Source organism: Populus alba, chromosome 6, assembly GCF_005239225.2.
Source record: "Populus alba chromosome 6, ASM523922v2, whole genome shotgun sequence".
Classification (NCBI taxonomy): Eukaryota; Viridiplantae; Streptophyta; class Magnoliopsida; order Malpighiales; family Salicaceae; genus Populus; species Populus alba.
Window position 1 is genome coordinate 11,248,836 of NC_133289.1, and position 19,557 is coordinate 11,268,392.

At 32.4% G+C, this 19,557-nt stretch overlaps 1 protein-coding gene across 1 annotated transcript; it reads right to left on the bottom strand.

Moving 5' to 3' along the window:
• Window positions 1-5,553: 5,553 nt before the first annotated feature.
• On the bottom strand, window positions 5,554-14,237 carry LOC118048546 (probable LRR receptor-like serine/threonine-protein kinase At1g67720). The gene is made up of 15 exons (XM_035058298.2): window positions 13,776-14,237; window positions 12,043-12,574; window positions 11,245-11,750; window positions 10,913-11,045; window positions 10,650-10,721; window positions 10,470-10,538; window positions 10,311-10,382; window positions 9,965-10,030; window positions 8,944-9,098; window positions 8,618-8,859; window positions 7,683-7,809; window positions 7,545-7,613; window positions 7,232-7,418; window positions 6,671-6,806; window positions 5,554-6,121 (listed from the first exon to the last, which is right to left on the bottom strand). The coding sequence occupies exons 1-15, from the start codon at window positions 13,840-13,842 to the stop codon at window positions 5,786-5,788; spliced, it is 2,769 nt and encodes a 922-aa protein (XP_034914189.1). The 5' UTR covers window positions 13,843-14,237; the 3' UTR covers window positions 5,554-5,785.
• Window positions 14,238-19,557: the final 5,320 nt, after the last annotated feature.

Consider the following 19,557-nt stretch of genomic DNA (forward strand, 5'->3'; position numbering starts at 1 on the left):
GCTTTACTTTCACGTCAAACAGATTATAGTATAAGATAGGATATTGGGGCGAATAAAATCACTGCATCGATTAAGAGATGCCCAGTTTACAGAGCAATTCATGAACACAAGAACAGAGTCGCGTACCCTTGCTGAGTACCTAGTCAAAATGAAAGCACACAAGTTACTAATCCTCCCAGCATTTACACTTACAGTGATTCAAGAGTCATTCTACACCAACTGATACCCAAATTACATATAATTTAAAGGACAAATAACCCAGGACACAACTGAATCAAACCACTCGAGCTGTCAGCGTTTACAATATGTTTGGTGTAATTACCCAATTTATTTATCCCCTTTTCAAGATATTTCCTAAAATTAAAATAAAAACCAAAAAATATCATAAAAAGGTATTCTTAACACATTCAAGCTATTTTCATGATTTTTAATGTATTTTTAAAAAATTTTAAAATTCAAAAATATACTTTCAACACGTTCAATTATTAACGTGTTTATTCTAAAATCCTGACAATTTTTTCTCATCAAATTAATGTTGGTGTTGTCTTTAAAAAAAAAATCAAAATAAAAAAAGGAGTAAAATGAACAAAAAAAAACCAAAAAAAAAAAACACTAAAGCTGCTTGGAATCCAAGCAATTAAAGGGAAGAGATACAAATGTTCGCCTATAAATACTAGTGGAATCTTGCAAGAAAAAAAAGGAAGTGGAAGGCAATCATTTTGATGAAAGCCTCTATCTTATTCCCTCCTGAAAATAACACCAAAACCCCTAGCCTCTTTTTCCCCACAGGAAAAAAAAAAAAAAAAAACCAGCCGACTCTCTCATTTAGACCGCTGCTTTTATTAACAAAGTAAAGAGGTGGACCTAACCCCCTTTCTTCCCAACGCAGTGCAATCTCTCCCTCCCCCCATTCTCACTTTGAGACCACATGAAAAAAAAAAAAAAATCTAAGTTTGATTTTGCTTAAACTTTGTACTTGAATTTTGCTTTAGGTTTGTGTTTGATTTTGAAAGGTATCACTACTATAAAATTAATAATACAAACAAAAATGTTGATACTATTTCTATCGGTAAATTACAGTAAATTTTACCGACGAAAATATTTTATTAGTATACATCAAGAAAATTACAACGGGAAAAAAAAAAGAATTAAAACAAAGTTAAAAGATATAATGACATGTCATTTATACCGACGGTATTAATATTATCGGTAAAATCCATTCGTAAACTATTTGGTAAATTGTGCACTTCTTTCTGGCATTGTTCATCATGTCAATTATAAATAGAATCACTTAATCATTAATTTTATTGGTATTTTTCAAAGAGCTTGAAGTCATTCACTTCTCAATTGCACTGTTAATTATTATTCTTTACAGATGAAATCACTAACGGATTGTAAAGTCATCGGTGTTATTTGACAAGTTTTCAAAAAATTTTGATTAAATTAAAAATCTAAATTAAATATTACAGATAGAATTACCGACGGATTGAAAAGCCGTCGGTGATATTTAGCAATTTCTGAAAATTTTTTATTAAATTAAAATTTTAAGTTAAATATTACAAATGAAATCATGGACAGAATGGTTAAAAACATTCATATTTAATTATCCGTCGGTAAAATTGTCGGTAAAATGCCCCTATAAAAAGACTAGAATCCCTCATTTTACAACAGATGAGCCTCTTCTTCTTCTTCTTCTTCTTTTATGTAAAAAACATCAACATCCCTTTCTTTTTTTTCTTATCTTCTTTCCATAACTCCTTCTCTTCCCCTCTATGCTTAGGTATGTCTTTTTCTATTTTTTTCCCTTTCTCTTCTTAGTATTTTTTTAACTAACATCCTTTATAAATTTTTTTTTTCTCTTCTCGGCTTCACTTGCAACTACATTAAGGTAAGATTTTTTCTTTCTTCTTCTTTTTTTGTGTTGTTTTTGCATTATATTTTTCATATGAAATTATTTTTAGTTGATTTATTTATTTGTTGTTGTTGTTGTTTATTTTTTGTGTTAGTCATTTGTTGCAAATTTATTTGAGTTGATTTTCTTCTTCTTTTTTCCAAGCAACTGAGTATTATCGAATGTTGATTTATATTAATTTAATTATTTTCTAGTTTTGTTAAATAGATTTTTTAAAAATATATTTTTAAATAATCACGGATATAATTGTGTATGATATTTTTGTTGGTTATATGACAAGCTTCTTGAGAGAAATACTGATAGAATGAAGTAGATAAAAAAAAATTAGCATGCCTTTTATGTCAGTAAATCCATCAGTAATAATATTTTTTTATTGCCGATTGACTTACCAACAAATAAAAAATTACCAACAAAATTTTTACTAATAAAGCATTTTTGTATGTAAACTTGTCAGTAAAATAATGACAAAATGATAGTTAGGGGTGAGCATTTTCGGTTCGGTCTGGTTTTGGGCCAAAATAAACAATCAAACCGAAATTATTTTTTTTCAATTTTTTGGACCGAATCAAACCAAAAACCGGTTTGAACCGACCATGTTCGGTTCGGTTCGGTTTTTTCCCCTTCCAAACCAATTTAAACCAAAATTATTTCTGGTTTTTTTCACTGATCAAATTTTTTCAAGGATTTTATTTTCGTTTTATTTCTAATTTCACAGATCTGTGCTTTCTGTGCTTATTTTCTGAGAAATCTTGGTTTTCTCAACAAGTATGACACTTTTTTTAACTGGTTAGGCATGCATGATCTCCAGAAAATTTGTAATAATATTTTTTTATTGCCGATTGACTTACCGAAAAACCAAAAATTACCAACAAATTTTTTACTAATAAAGCATTTTCGTCTATAATCTTGTCAGTAAAATAATAACAAAATGATAGTACAAATACCAATGAAAAATTCCATTAGTAAATATAAGAATTCTGGTAATGTATTTTGAGACAATTAATTCTAAGTAATTGTTGAGTATGTTGTGCATATTATGATGAGATGGAGGTAATTTGAGTTTGAATTTGGTTTGTTGAGTTTGAATGTGAAAAGTTGAAGTGTTGAGTTTGTTGTGTGATATAAAGAAGGGTTTTGGAATTGGTTTTGATACCAAAGCCTATTTTCTTTTGCCATCTCAAGAGGTATAATGTCCATTTAAGAATTTAACTTAAAATTATTCGAGGTAAATATATACTCACAACGAGCCGTTACCTTGAATATTAAAAAATTAATAATATAGTTCTTGGATTTTCAACAAATAAAAAATTGCAATTCAAATATATTTATTGACCTCAAAGTCAAAAATATTAATTTTTGAACAATATTAACCAATGTCTAAATTAAAAATACTTTTAGATAATATTCACTGACACTAGCCAGGAATATTAATATTCATCAATGCAAAAATTGAGAATATTTTTAACTCAATATTCATTTACTTCAAAGTCAAGAATGGCGGGTTTTTCCCATATAACTTACCAACACTAGAGTTAAGAGTATTTTTAGTTAAATATTCATTGACGTCAGAGTCATGAATATAATAGACAGATCATCAATAACATAGTATAACAAATCCTTGACAATTTAGAACAAATTAAATTTATTAATTTGAAAGTATGGTAATGATTGCTTTTCAAGGTGTTTTTTACCTGGAAATACATGAAAATAATGCTTTTTTATTTTAAAAAAAATTATTGTAAATATCAACGCATCAAAATAATCTAAAAATATTTAAAAAATATTAATTTGAAGTAAAGAAAAAAATAAAAAATTTTAATTTTTTAAAATACCTTTAAAATATAAGAATAAACTCGTGATCCTCGGTGAGAAATCTGCAAGATTTATATGCCAAATATCCAAAGATAACGATTGGATAGGATTGCTTTTTAGTACTGTCATATAAAGACGAGGTAATGGATTGACTAACAACAAGAAATAGCATCAGCATAAAACACATGCATATTTGGAATAGGTTAAACATCCTTTTAAGCAGATATATCTCCAGCCTTTACATATTCCTTGTATCACTCTCTCAAACGCCACCGCATGTGATAATCTATAAAAATTAATGATACCCAAATTAAAATTAAGAAAAAAAAAGTTATACGAGGTAGAAAGTTGTTCGTTAAACCGGCAGAAAGGTTCTGTTAATGGATAGAATGTATTTATATAGAATAAATAAATAAATAAGGGGCAAATACTTTTCATTAAACAAACTAGTTCACCAGATCTGTTTAAAATTATAGTAAAGATTACAATTTAAGATACTTTTTAATTAGAATTATATTAAAATAATATTTTTTTATTTTTAAAATTACTATATTAAAACGATATAAAAATATATATAAAAAAATAAAATTAAAATGGGAAGGAAAATGGTGTTCCAAGCGTGTTTGAGAGTGTGGTTGAGGTTACTTTTCAAAGTGTTTTTTACTTATAAAAAGCATGTCAATAATGTTATTTTATTTTTAAAAAATTATTTTTGAGATCAGCACAAAAGCGTTTTTGCAAATCTCCATTGACATCCATACGGAATAATAACATGGAGAACAGCCGCCTTGATCGTGTAAAGCCGAACTCGTCATCAAGCTCTTACAAGGATTCGGGCAGTTCTGATGAAAAATTATTATTTCGGACAATTATCGGATTTTGTTTTTCTTTACCTCCCGAAAGGGCCGAAACATTTTTCTTTTGCTTGAATTCTTTATCCAATTATGCTTTATTTGAGTAAGCCGAATTTTTACCCATCACCCCCATTAACTCTCTCTTTTTTAAACTAAAATACTAAAAGAAAATACACCTAACTAACCAATTTTATAGGTCCAAAAGGAATTACAATTCCAATATTTAAGTAGCTAATTAAAGAAAGAAATGTTGTTTGAAACGGAATTTCAAATAGTGGTTTAATCCTTCTCTTTGTTTTTAGAATGTTAGACATTTTTTGTGATTAAGTTTTTTTTTTTTAGAATATTTTATTTTGACATTTCAAAATTATTTTAAAACATTTTTAAATAAAAAACATTTTAAAAAACAATTATAACTCCACTTCTAAACACCCTCTTAAATATTTATATGTGATTAAGTTTTAGTTTTATAATTTTATCCCTGTTAAATCCGATTCGATAGCCTATGAATTTCAAAGAAAGCAGGTAGGACCGGGATATAAAATGATATGATGGATATAGTACGTATAATCCCGCCATGCACTTACCAAGAACTGCTAATTATTGCTGCACCCCACATCTGCCATTGCAAAACAACTTTGACCACTGACCTGATGCGGAACCAAAGGAAGGCAGCAGGTAGGTGCCACCGTGATCAGATCGAATCAGACGACCCGAGGCTTGAAAGAGGCGATGGGGTTCTGATGTCTTGTAAAGAACGAACAATCCGACAAAAACTCTGTTGACAGTCCGAAGCAAGGCGCATGATTATCGCTTACTCCTAGCGTGCGAAGATGGATGGTCCACCTATTCTTAAACGTGGATTACAAGACTGCTTGGACAACCTCGTCACATGCCAAGGCATTTGTCGGGATTTCTACCTGAGCCCTATAACTGAGGCCTCATTTTCCAGACATTGATGGGAGATTATGCCACAAGGACGGGGAAGATCCATGTATTCTTTGCCATGAGAGAGTAGATTTACAGCAAATGGGAATGCAAACAATTTGCAAGCTCAGATTTTAAGTTCAAAGCACTTGCTCTCAGAACCACCCGTGGCGATTTGCTTTTTTATTTCAGAAGTACTAATATTTGACTAAAAGAACCCAAAAATAGTTTTTTAACTGCCGGTGCTGGAAATGTAATTACAACCTGCGTATGAAAAGAATCATCTGGCGGTTGGCTGTGCAATGGAGTCGTCAAGCGCCAGGTAATTCTCGGCTCCACCCAAATCCAAAGAACCCAAGTTGAGTGAAGAATGAACAGAATTTCTCGACATTTCATCAGAGATATCTTCTCTTGCTACTGTCACCTCCCTTTCAATTGAGATAGCATCTTGGATCTCCTTGAGAACTTCTGAAATGGATGGCCTCATGTGACCATGAGGCTGGACACACATCAAAGCTTTCTCTGCTATCTTCCACATTGACTGGATGTCATATTCACCACACAGTGAGGGATCGATGATTCCTTGGATATCCCCACTCTCAATGTGTAATTTTGCCTGTCATGCAAACATGCAGTTATTTAAGTCTCGTCCAAATATGTTCTGAAGAAAAGAATTTCTGAAGGAAATGAAAAGAATGATAGCAATTTCCTGAAATGAAAAGAATGAAGTTCTGAAGGAAATGAAGTAAACTTGTCCAAATATGTTCAACTTCCATGCACTTATCGCCTTCAAATAAATGAATGATTTTAACCTCTTCCAGGAACAGACAGAAAGTGAAAAAACAAACCAAAGTAAAAGACCTATTAAAGCTTTAAAATTGTACTTGATTTTGAACAAAGTTCATTGAAGACATACAAAGACATAAAGCATGTTTATAACAATAACAAAACATATTTATTCAGCTTAAAGCACTCTGCCAAAAGTAACTTGGCGATTTCATTTATAGAGATTTTTTATTATTAGTAGAAGTCTTGCACAAGTCAGGCTAAACATGATTTTAATTTTGACTTGGTTTTTCAGATAATGATCATCAATGATAAAGTTCCCAAAGACAGGTGGTTAAAAATTCCCAGCCTCTAGTCCTTGAACAATCAACCAGCTTACCCATTGTACTATATTGCGACAATTTACACCAAAGCTTTCATTAGATATGGCTTCTTGACCAGACATCAGCTCCAGGAGAATGACACCAAAACTATAAACATCACTCTTGTCTGTTAACTGTTGAGAGATGTAATACCTGTGTATCATAGAGCAGAAACTATGAATGCAATGTGATAACAGTCAAAGCACCCATGTCAGCAGAAAGTGTTCGTGTAACTTAAACTCATTCTAGACTCCAGGCTTTCACTGTAGTCATTAAAATAACTTTATATAAGAAACAAGAATGCGGCAAGTTAACAACCATGAACAAACACATCTACAGCTAAGAGAGTGTGAGTAACAGTGTTCTAGATACAAATGTCAAGTCTCAAACTTAAATATATCCTTAAAATTTTGTCTGTCTGTTGTAAGCAGATAATTAACAAGGCCACTACACTTCACAATAACTCAGCATTTCAATGTTCAAAACCATCTAACAATGCAGAAGCAGCAACATAATCAATTCTCTCAGATCACACTGCTTAAATTGATGTATTGTAAAACTAAATAAAAGAACCTTACTCGGGATCCAAATACCCTACGGTGCCTCGAACTATGCTAGATACGTGTGAAGCTCCATCAACTGCAAGTTTTGAAAGGCCAAAATCTGCAACCTTAGCTCTCATGTTTTTGTCAACAAGAATATTGCTGCTTTTTAAATCCCTATGGATAATGGCTGGAACACAACCTGTATGAAGATATTCAATCCCTGAACAAGCATGGAAACACAATCAGTCCAGCACTTAAACTGCAACTGTAATTTAAGTGAGAGGCTTCACCATAGCAAAGGATAATATCTTGGGAAAGGAGAAAAAAAAAAAGGCTTATCATAAACCTTTTGCAGCATCTTCAGCAATCTCAAGGCGCTTGATCCAATTAATACTTTTTCCTCGTTTTAACGGACCTGCCAAAGTGGAAGAAATGGTGAGTATCAAAATTTAAATTAGACCCATTCAAAAACACTTGAAATTACCGTAAAGATGTTCCTTAAGTGTTCCATTGTGCATGAACTCATAAACAAGCATACTCTTCCCATCTTCTTGACAATATCCAAGAAACTGTACCAGGTTTCTGTGATGTATCCTTGAAAGAAGAATCACCTGTGCCAAATGGCAGCATAACAGTTTCAGCTCCAACTGAAAAATAGACTACCAAATACAGCTGATTCACAAACAAAATAAATTCCTAGAGAACAATATTCCTTTTAGGAATATGTGCATGAAGTTTAAAAAATGTATGTGTGTTTCCATGTCAGTTTTAACTCTTATATAGTTTACAAATTCAAGTCAACAATATAGAGGATTTTATCCATTTATTAACCAGGCACTTCAAATACTAGGAATGTTGGGACTTGTTAATTTACCTTTGTCTAATACGCAATAGAAACATTTATTAAAGAATTAAGGAGCTCAACTGTGCAAGTTCTACATGTTCATGGATTCTCGTGTATCTTACTGATTTTTTCTAAGCAGCTTCAGGTATTTTGATTTACAAGAGGCTAAGTCACTCTTGTGGCAATCTTTAGGAACCTTGGTTCAAACCCAAACATCGACATTTTAATCAGAAATTCTACATCTTACAGATTGAATGGAGTTGGGGACTGTAAAAATGATTAAAGCAAAAACGTTTCTAAGCCAAAACTGACAATGTGATCTTATTTTAAAATTACAAAATGTATTTTCAAATAGAGCTCATGATTGATGGCATCTAGTTAGAAACAAAAATCCACTGTATGTTCAATGGTTAAACAATTTTAATCAGTGTATATCTATAAAAGAGTAAAATCATATGAACCTCAAAGCAGCTTCGTAAATGAGTGATAACAAACACAATTCAGTATTCAAAAAGTATGAATATAAGTATCTTCACTTGCAATATTAAACGAAGTTCAGTAAAGTGAAAATTTACCTCATTTGAAAACTCTCGCTTTCCCTGGTAGGAATTGCTAGATAGAACTTTCACCGCAATTTCCCTTCCATCTTTCATTTTTCCATAGTACACAACTCCAAAACCTCCAGAGCCTATTTTCTTCTCTAACTTTTTTGTAGCATCTTCAATCTCAATGGTTGTGAAACAGTGAGCAGCTTCACCAGGAGCATTTCTCAAGGAAGAATCTACCGTTTGCACGGGCAGGGAATCCCGAAGTTGCTCTAGAAAAGAGAAGTTACGTATGTTTTATCATCTGAGAAGTCCGGCAGGCTAGACAGAAACTTCAAATTGTTTTATAGCCATACCTTGGTCAGGGTGTCTTTTCTTTCCTTTGTGCATGAACAAGCAAGACACTATTGTAGTTATGAGAAGAACAGCAGCTCCAACTGACGAACCGATAATGATATCCATGTGCCTCCCTCTTCTGGCTCCTTCATGAAGATTAATGTTTCCAGTGTAGCTGTGGTTAAACATGAAACAGAGTTAAATATATTTGATTAGATGCACCCAAAAAAGTGTACTCCAAAAATGTAATTGGAAGTGCAATAGCAAAGAAGTTGACATGAGACGTATAGAATCTCCATTGGTGTGAGGTAACTAGGCTACATAGGCAATAAGGAGAAGTCTCAAAGAAACCTTGGACCAGGCCTCTTGCGGTTAATCGTTATTGTGGCTAGCATGTCCTTGGATCATGATAAATGTATAAAAGCAAACTTGGAGGTCCCATGTTGGATTGCAGCACTGCAACCCCTGTTCAGCGAACCATACTGGAAAAGGATTTGAGTGGGAAGATTTTGATATTATGATAGTGTTAAAGAAAAATCCTGATTGTATGAGGCTGCCCTTCACAGACAACACAATTCCTGCTTCTGACTAGTCCATTTGGGATTATGCACAGAAGTGAGTAACAGATCTTTAGATCAATCATGGCAACGCAAGCAAAAACTACAAGGGAGAAATGATAAAAGAATATGGGACACTAAAGCATTGAAAGACTTACTGACACACAATGAATGAATATATTAGAAGACCTCAATCAAAAAGACCAACATATTAAACAGTATGCAGTTGTTAAATAGTTACTTCAATAGACTACATGTTCTTATTATGTGCAGAGATAGTCAAAGAGCTTCTCATTATTGTTGAGAAAGATGTACTGCATCTTGTACATGACTGCTAGTCTGCTACAAAATAACATTAAACATCATAGTCTAAATAATGAATTATTTGGCCATGATCAATAATATGCAAAATTTAGCATACTAACAAAACATATCAAAGTGGTGTGTGTGTGAGAGAGAGAGAGAAAGGGAGAGAGAGACTCACTTCAAAGCCACCTTTCTACTGAGACCCGATGGTATTGTTCCAGATAACAAATTATTTTGCACATATCTGCAATTATCCCATGTGTGAAGCAAATAAATTCTTTTACTATAGAGTAAAATAAAAAGAAAGAAAAAACACACAATGTGATGAATTATTTACTTAAACTTATAATTTTGTGTTTCTTTTAAGTTTTACCAAAAATATGTTCATATAAAGAAGAAGTCATGCCATTGCTTCCAATCATCATTCACTAGTCAAGGTAGAAATAGATATTAATTATTAAATTCCCATGAGAGATTATGCATGGTTCTTTGTATAACTGACATCCAAGTTCTGATAAACTTACAGTTCCCTCAAATTTGGTAGGTTCAGTAAGGAGGATGGCAGCTCACCCGTCAACTGATTGTTCTCAAGATGACTGTCAGGCATGGAGGATCATATTAGGTCAACATTTTAATAAAACTACGATTTAAACACCATGATTAAGAGAACCATCTTGCTTTACATGATCTCCAAGTCTGTGCATCCAGTAAAATCAGGAATAGGACCGGTCAGTGAATTTCCATCGAGCCATCTGACCATAAGACAAGTGGATAATAATGATGTAGGGGGTTTAAACTATTGCAGTAGTAAGCTTGAATCTAAATCCAGCATCTAGCCAATGGACAAGCAGCTTGAAACTTACAATTCAACTAAACCTGTCAACATCGTCAAGCCTGAAGGAACATTCCCAGACAAATTCTTGCTAGACAAAGAGCTGCCAAACAAGGTACAAGAGCTAATTTAACCAAATGAACATACATAAAATAAAGGAATAACATATCCTGTAATAACAAGAGCTAATTTAGACAAATTCTTTTCGAACATGGTGTGGGAATAAACTAGGACAAATGAAGGAATCAATCTGTAAATGCATAAAATAAAATCACGAAAGAGATAAATCATTACAGCTTAACAATCCTTGGCCTGGCATCAGAGTTACACTGCACCCATGACCATGGAACTGGCAGGCATGGGTCACCACCTTCTTGTGCCCAATCTTCTGTTGAGTGGGGTAAAATAACACGAGAAATAACATATCCTGCACCTCATGCAAATTCAGCATCAGATATGCTTCAATTAGGTTTCAAATTTCGCATTGATATGAGATATGGGATATGTTTTAATTAGGTTTCAAAGTTTGCAGAACTTATGCTTCAAAAACATTTTAAAACGCCAAGATATTAGGTCTCCGTAGTCAAAATGATACAGATGCATGCAGGGCATATTGTTCTACTAACCATCTAGGGTGCCATCATTTTTCTCAATATACTTGTGTATCTCCATAGCATTCACAAGTGGTCCCCTGGAAGAATCAGAAGTCTTTCCAAATCTAAAAGATAATACGAAGGGTAAGGATAGATTGGTATATCCAGGTTCATAAAGACGATATTTTCCTTGAGCATTTTCTTCGATATTGACAATAGCTTTGCTCATATCAGGGTACCCTGGGAGTACCAGCCTGAATTTTCTGGACTCCTCAGGATCCAGATCTTCAATTTCAGCTAAGTATGTGACAGCCCACCCAAAACCAGGAAAACCATCCAAGTTCAACCGATATGTTAGTGATCCATTTGTGCCGACTACAGCTGTTTGCATCACTCTTTCAGGAGGCCTTTCATCAATGTTGACGTCAATAGGCATGTCAGTTGATACTTTCTTGGTACCAGCTGCAACATCAACAAGATAATTAGCTTTCTTCACAGAGTCGGACTCCCATATTCTATCGTATGGATCATCAGGATACCTGAAAACAGAACAGAGTTATGTTATTCTAACACACACGTGCACATGTATATAATATATATTGGTAGTAAGATTTGTGTCTGAAAGGAAAAACTGACATCATTACTGCCATAGCGGCCACAAATTCCCAAGCAAAAGTATTTCAACTATGAGGAATGGAGGTATTTCTGTGTATCATTTAAGTTTAAATAATTTAATGTATTTTTTCACACTCTATCTCTCTGTTAAAGATTAAGCAGCTTTTGCTTGAACAAGCATTCGGATAAATGTACATCAGTAAAAATTAAGCATACCTAATTGGTGCTTCATTATCCGCACCAAAATTGATTCTGGCTGACATACTGAGATAAAACTGGTTTTCAAATTCTGTATAATAAACTGAACCATTGAACTGTCGGAGCTCAAGGGTAGATATGAATGGCTGCCCAGTTGTAGCATTTGATAGGCATACACTCATAGAAGAACTTGAAGCCAGAAATATTAGCTCTGTAGACTCTATGGTATTAGCATCAGAAATGACAATTGTAGACCAATGAGTTGGCCCAACAGAAATGTCAAATTTTGGATAAACGTTATTGCTGTCAAAGTTACCATACAAGAAGGTTGCCCTTATAAGGTATCTTGTTCTACTAGTGACATCCAGTCTATAACAGTACTTCCTGGAATCTGCAGGGAAATGTCTCACTGTAGTATACTGCTTCCGTGTCTCATTTGCAACTGATATGCTTGCTACTGCTCCGTAACTAAAATTAAAATCTGAAGTCCACGACAGTCCAAGATCATCAGTGAAATTTACTGCGCCCCCACAGTCCAAACTCAGAAAACCTGTTTTAGTTCAAGCATAGGTTAAAAAATATAAACATTTTCACATTGTTGTTCACATGCAGAAACAGGATTTTCGTGTCAGAAACACAAATAAGCTGACATCGTATCAAGAATTATTGACAACATTTTCCAGGAAAAGGAAGAATGAACAATCACTATTTCACTTCCCAGGCCAAGGTGTGCGCATGCCTGCGTGCTACAGCATGTAATTCAAGTAAACAACCGCCTAAACTGATGAATCAAGCAGTTTTCAAGTATTGATTACATTTTCATTACTTTTAAGGATCAATAAAAACAAAGTAAGATTGTAGCTAGAAAGCAACCCACAAGCTGGTACAGTTCTACTATCATTCCATAGTTTACATTAACATGAAAAAAGATCATCGTTTCTAGTTTAACAATTAATATGATTAGAGACATAGAACCATCCCTAAATCCGGTAAAAAATAAATGACTCGAATCACAGAAGAGTAAATCAAAATTTGACCTTTCATGTGCCAGCTACGTTGCTAGTTGTAATATCTCCGGAAAGATGTTACCAGTAAAAAAATGCATTATATGCACACCACACTTAAAGAACTCAGCATTGTGCCTTCCAAATGGGCGGCTCACCCGATTTTGTATTAAACTCTTAATGTTTTTAAGCAATTAATGTCTCTAGCGGGGACCAAATCCCCCCAAATTTTGCTACTTTAATTAGCGTCTATTGCATTGATGGTTTGATGAAATTTTCATATAGTAAGACGTAAATGACAATTAAAAGATTCTAGTCTTCCAGATACGACATAGAAACAGGAAAGTTTATGTCTCCCAACTATTAAATAGTTAGTTAATAATTTCTGGCTTGATCAAATAATATTTGAATGCACTGGAAGATGAATATAATGTGAAAACTAAAACCCAGTAAATTTCTTTGTTTGCTACTCACTAACCAAAACATTTATAAAAAAAATTCGAGAACTGTGTACTGCATAAAGAAATAAAAACAATGGACAATCCAAAACACAAGAAAGCTCTTTTCTTTGTTCTTTTTCTTTTCCTATGACCTTATAGCTGTATAAAAATGATAACTTTGAACTTCATCTTCAAGAGAATCAAGAGCGATAAATCAATAATCACCAACAACGACAAATGCGAATGTTTCGTCGAGCATGTAGGTTTTATACTACATAGAGAGGGAGAGAAAGAGGTAGCACCGTACCAGGCTGAGCTGAGGAGGCGTGGACGAAGAGAAGAAGAGAGAAAAGAAGCAGAAGCCTAGACCCCATCTTCTCTAGAGAAGCTGATTTAGATTAGAACCATAGAAATAAAAATGGTGGCAAAGGCAAAGATGGAAACAACAGAACAAAACAATATAAGAGAGGAGAGCCACTGACAGTCCTCTTGACAGGGATAAAAAGAAAAAGCAGAGGTTTCTTTTAATTTTTTCTATAGTACACTACACAAAAGAAAAATAAATGCTAGCGTCTGTTAGCACCAGTCTGTTTTGATTCTAGCGAGAGAGGGTGTGAATGCGAATGCGAATGTTCTAGGGAGAGGAAGTGGTTGAGAGCAGGGAGCCTGTGGTCATGGAGTCAATCATACACCATATAGTAAGCTTATCAATCTCTCTCTGCTTCTTCTTCTTTTTCTTTTTGGCAATGGTGGCAAGTGAGGTGGGAGACTGGAGAGTTGGCCATGTGGGACCCTGCAAGTGGCTTTATTTAGTTAATCTAGACTCTTGCTGGGACTCGATCAGATGGGTGGTAAATTTTGGAGGGTTATAGTGAAAGGACTGGGTTCTCTAACCAGTTAAACGAGGAGGACTTCGAGGGTCCCATGATTATTCTCTTGCCACGTCACTGTGTGTAGTTTAAGAGTTGTTTTTAAAATTGTTTTTATCTGAAATTATTAAAAAATTAATTTAAAATAAAAAATAATTAAAATTTAATAAAAAACCAGTTACATCATAGATTATGGATTGTGAATTTGAATGGTTGTTATGGTTTGAACGGATTTTGTGAAGAAGCACTGCTTGAGGTTTAGGTCACGACTCCATTTGCTGACTAATGTGGTTTCTTTCTTTCTTTCTTTCTTTCATACCAGGCATGTCTTGTCTACAAGACATTATCTACTCAATTTTTATTTCTTGAGATGAGCCCTTCAAGCTTAAACGTTTCTTTCGGTTAATAATTATTTGATGGACGATAACTTTGGGTGTCCAGGGACATAATTGGGATTTTCAAAAATACTTCCCCGCATATGATGTTTTTTTTTTATTATTATTAAGGTGATATGTCTAAATTAGCTCGATTAATTTTACAGGTTCTTGAATTAACGACTCAATAATCCTGAAATTTATAAAACTCGAACTACTGATATTTAAAAAATAAATTTAAAACTTGATCAATTAAGATACACCTCTCAACATTCTCATATATAATGTTTTGTTTGGATAGGTGCATGATACCGATTTAAATCCAGTCCAACTAGTTTATTGAAATTACTTCATAGAAAAGTATTTTTGATATTAATAAATTGTTTTCTATCAAAACCAAGATAACTCAGTGAGCAAAATCAAGCATAAAAGAAGATATCACATAGCTATATATTTAATATTGTGTTTTATTGATAATTAAACTTTATGATTTGTTTTGATTTTATTTTTATTAGGTTATCTCGATCTCATAACTCAAGAATAATATTTAATGAGTTAACTTAGATTGACTTGGCTTATTTTTTTGTTAATTTTTTAATTAAAATTTTTATAAATTTTATCATTCAATATTGGATTCAACAATGTCAATTGAAAATTAAGATTTATAATTTATTTTGATTTGCTCTCTATCGGGTCATCTCAATCTTATAATCTGAGTCGTAGATTTGACAGGTTAACCCCGATTTAATCAAGTTATTTTTTTTTCTTTTTATGAGAATATCTCAATCTCATAATCCGTATCATAAGTTTAGCGGATTGACTCAGGTTATTTTTTATATTTTTTTTAATTAATTTTTTTAATCACATCTAATTCCAGTTTAATCAAGTTATTTTCCATGAAGTTATCACAATCTTATGACTCAAGTCGCTGGTTTGACAGGTTAACTCAACTTGCTTTTTAGGTCATTTTTTAATTAATTATTTTTCAATTTCATCTTTCGACATTAAGTTGATTAGAATTAGGTTTCATAATTTATTTTTATTTACTTTCTGTTGATTATCATAGTTTCATAACTTGGATCGCAAATATAACATATTAACTTGAGCTGACTTAAGTCAATTTATTATGTTCTTATCTTAATATTAAAAAAATAATATAATTTTAAAAAGATTCTTGAGTCAAATTAGATTTTTACAGGTCTATGAGTTATTTTTTTACCTATAAAATCAATCAAATAACATCGAGTTAACCCCTATAATTTAATTTTTTTTTCACTAAAAAAAAATTAACAGTATTGGAATATTTTTTTTATATATATTCTAAAAAAATAAACTTTACCCGCAGCATGTTACGGGTGAATTATCCAGTAAAAGTACTAAAGTAACATACAAGATTGATTGTGCACATAATGGCTCAATCACACTACTTATTAATCATTAATGCTAGTGAGAATTGTCGACTTCAAGGAGAAGTGGAAACGGAAGACCATTTTTGTCAAAGATGTGATGGTGTTAATTAGTTCCATTTTGGCAGCTCCACGCTGTTAATGGCTGGGGATTAGATACTGTTAACATTTAACTACCTTCTTCTTCTTCTGCCGCCTCCGCGGCCGTGGCCGCCGCCGCCGCTAAAAAAAAAAAAAAAAAGCCTTTTCAACGAAGTCCAGTTGTTCTCGTTGGCGGGCATGGATATAATTGAACAATCCAGGTTTCAAATACAGCCGAGTTTCTATACAAAGTCAGGGTGACTTGTAAGATGGCTAAAATATGAGTCAATGGAAAAAAATATAATGATGTTAAAAACGAGAAGTTTTATTGATAGAATATTTAATTATATTCAACTAGTTAAAAAGTATATATACATATATAACAAAATAATTATGAAAATAAATTACAATATTTAATTGTTCAAAAACAATTATTTTATTTTTTGATATGATATTTAATTTTTTTCATAATTGGTGATTGTATTGATTCAATTTCAATATAAAAATATACTACTTTGATTTCTTTTTCTCAATAAAAGACTAACAAAAGACTACCTAGGGAATAGGGAGGCAAGGAATTTGTCAAAATGAAAATGAAAGGATGAAATGGAAAAGAAAAAAGTTATTCAAAAAAAAAATTAATGAATCATTAGCATGTATATAACTGTGTAGACTGTAGAGTCTCATATCTAAGTCAGTTATGGATAAATTAATAATATCAATCAATTATTTAGATACATCATCTAAAATTAAAAAAGATGAAGAAAAATAATTCAATTGGTCATGTCTTATAAATTTTATAGAAATCTTATAATTTCAAAAAATAGCTCAACTAATCAGATTTTAAGTTTGCTTTCTGATAATCATGAGTTTGAGTTCTTTCATGATTATTAGAGGTTTATATAGTTGTTAACTTTAAAGATCATGAAATTAATTAAGATTTATAAGTTAATTCGAACATTTACATTAATAATAATAAAAAAAAAAACAAACAAAGAGAGTATTATTTGTTAATAAACCAACATATACATGACCACCAAATGATTGGATGAGGTAGTAGCGATTTCTATCTGAAAGGGTGAAAATACAAATTTAATATCGAATATGCCTGAGAATATCCTTAGTTTTTTTTTTTTTTATATAAAAGAAAAGCATAGGCATGACATGAACATTGATGTGGAAGTTACCCTAACCAATGCAGCGAGAAAATGATTGTAAAATAAGCGAGTGATCGTTAAAGTTGAAAAGAAGAAGATCCATTTACCTAATGAAATGCAGCAAGTGAAATGCACATGCAACATTGAAAAGGATTGATAGTAACTTTTTGATTTGTTTAGATTAATGTGGATATTTAGATTAATTTGTGTGTATCTTGATTAATTTTACGGGCCTTAAAATTAACGACCATGTAAGTCTTTAATGTTCTTGAAATTTGTAGAACTTGAACTAATAATTTTTAAAAAACAAATTTAAGATTTAACCAATTAAACCATACTTATCAGAGTTTGGATTGATAATAACTTTGTTGATTAATGGTATCTCATTGAAATTCAATTGTTCAAGTTTGGTGGTATTTTTTAAGGACATAGTGTTTCAAAATTGTTTGATGAAATGCCTGAAAGGGATTTATTTTGAGATATTATGAATAACAATTTTGTTATTTTAATGCTCTAAAAACTTTTTAGTCATTAAAATAAATATAATGATAAACTTATAAATAAATAAATATTTTTATTGATTTTTTTTTTATATAATATTAAGTGTTATTGTATGTATAAAATAAAAAGAAAACCATATTTTCTTAAATCTTAGATGAAAAACAAAAAACAAACCAGAAAATGTTTTCTTGTAATTTTTTTTTTTAATCCTTCAACGTAGTAACTCTTTGCTTACTAGCGAAGCAAAAGGAATGTTTCTGAATTTTTTTAAAAAAGACTGTTCTTCATAACTGGTTGTGTATTTTTATATGTCTGAATAAAATCATTAATATTTAAACAAGCTCATGTTAATTAAAACAACCTAACAGTCCAAAAGGAAAAGCCACAGCTGTTGATCTAGACACAGCAGCACAGGCACTAACTACTCTACTCTTACCTGTGATGAATTTGATTGTTTAGCAAGGGTTTTTGTATGGCATTCGAGATTAGCTTTATACTTAGCGGCGTTCAAGATGATTTGATATTAATCCACTAAAATTGAAGAACAAACTTCTTCTTATGGAAATATTTAAGGAGAATTTGATAGCTTTACATGGACAAATTGAGAAAATGATATACGAGATCGGCAAGAAACATCCAATGGAGGGCTGGAGAGATTTTTTTTAATCTTCTTCTTTTTTCACGTGTAATTTCTACCATCCTAATTCAAGTGATGAACAGTTTATATCTTTATAATTGTCCATTGACTCTTATCATTTTCTTTAAAAATAGCCTTAAAAACCGAGTCAAAATTATAGAAAAACGTTTTCTCACTCATCTTCCCCACAGCATCTTGTGTATATCCAGCCATTTGGTCTGGGTGGAAACTTCAGCTCTGAATTTGTCATTACTATCTTGTTTTACCTCTGAAATGAATCTCTATAATCGATCTGCCCTAGAATGCAAGTTGTCATTACTATCTTGTTTTACCTTTGAAACTGATCTCCATAATCGATCTGCCCCGGAATGCAAGTTGTTTTAAGCAAAAAGAGAGTTTATGATTCATCATCCATGGTGGTCTAAAAAAGGAAACCCATATCGATCCCTGTACCGTTCATTGTTTATTTACTTTAGCAAACTTTCAACAAGATTGGTGCCTCAAGGCCTACCTTTTATCAAAGAATAGCTTTGCCCTAGCTTTACAAAAAGAAGCACAGATCTCTCTTCATTTTTTTAATGCCCTTGAGTGCCCTTTTCCTCGCCATTTAGGCTTTGGGATCATGGAATCTAACGTTACAGGTGGGTATTCTCAAGCTTGTTTGGAGCACGTACTCGTCTTTTTCAACGACAAAAATCTACATGGTCAACTTTTCTTAATGCGCAAGTATTTGAAGAGCTGACGAACACCATGGTTCTGAGAAAGAAACAACGTGAAGGCACCAGCTCATATGTATTGTATGCCAACCGTATATCCATTCCCCAAGAAGGTTTTGCGCGTACCTGGCCCAGCACATAATTTTATTTATCTTGTCTCTTTGGAAGTAGATAGATGAAGGTCCATCACCTGAAGTAGATAGATGTCTCGTGTTAAGTAGTGAAGTGGATTACTTTAAAAAAAAAAAACAAATTATGCAAAACTTGAGATTTAAATTTTTTTAGAAAATTTAGCTATTGAGTACGAGTTTAATAACTTCAGCTAATATAATAATATTTTTTAAAACC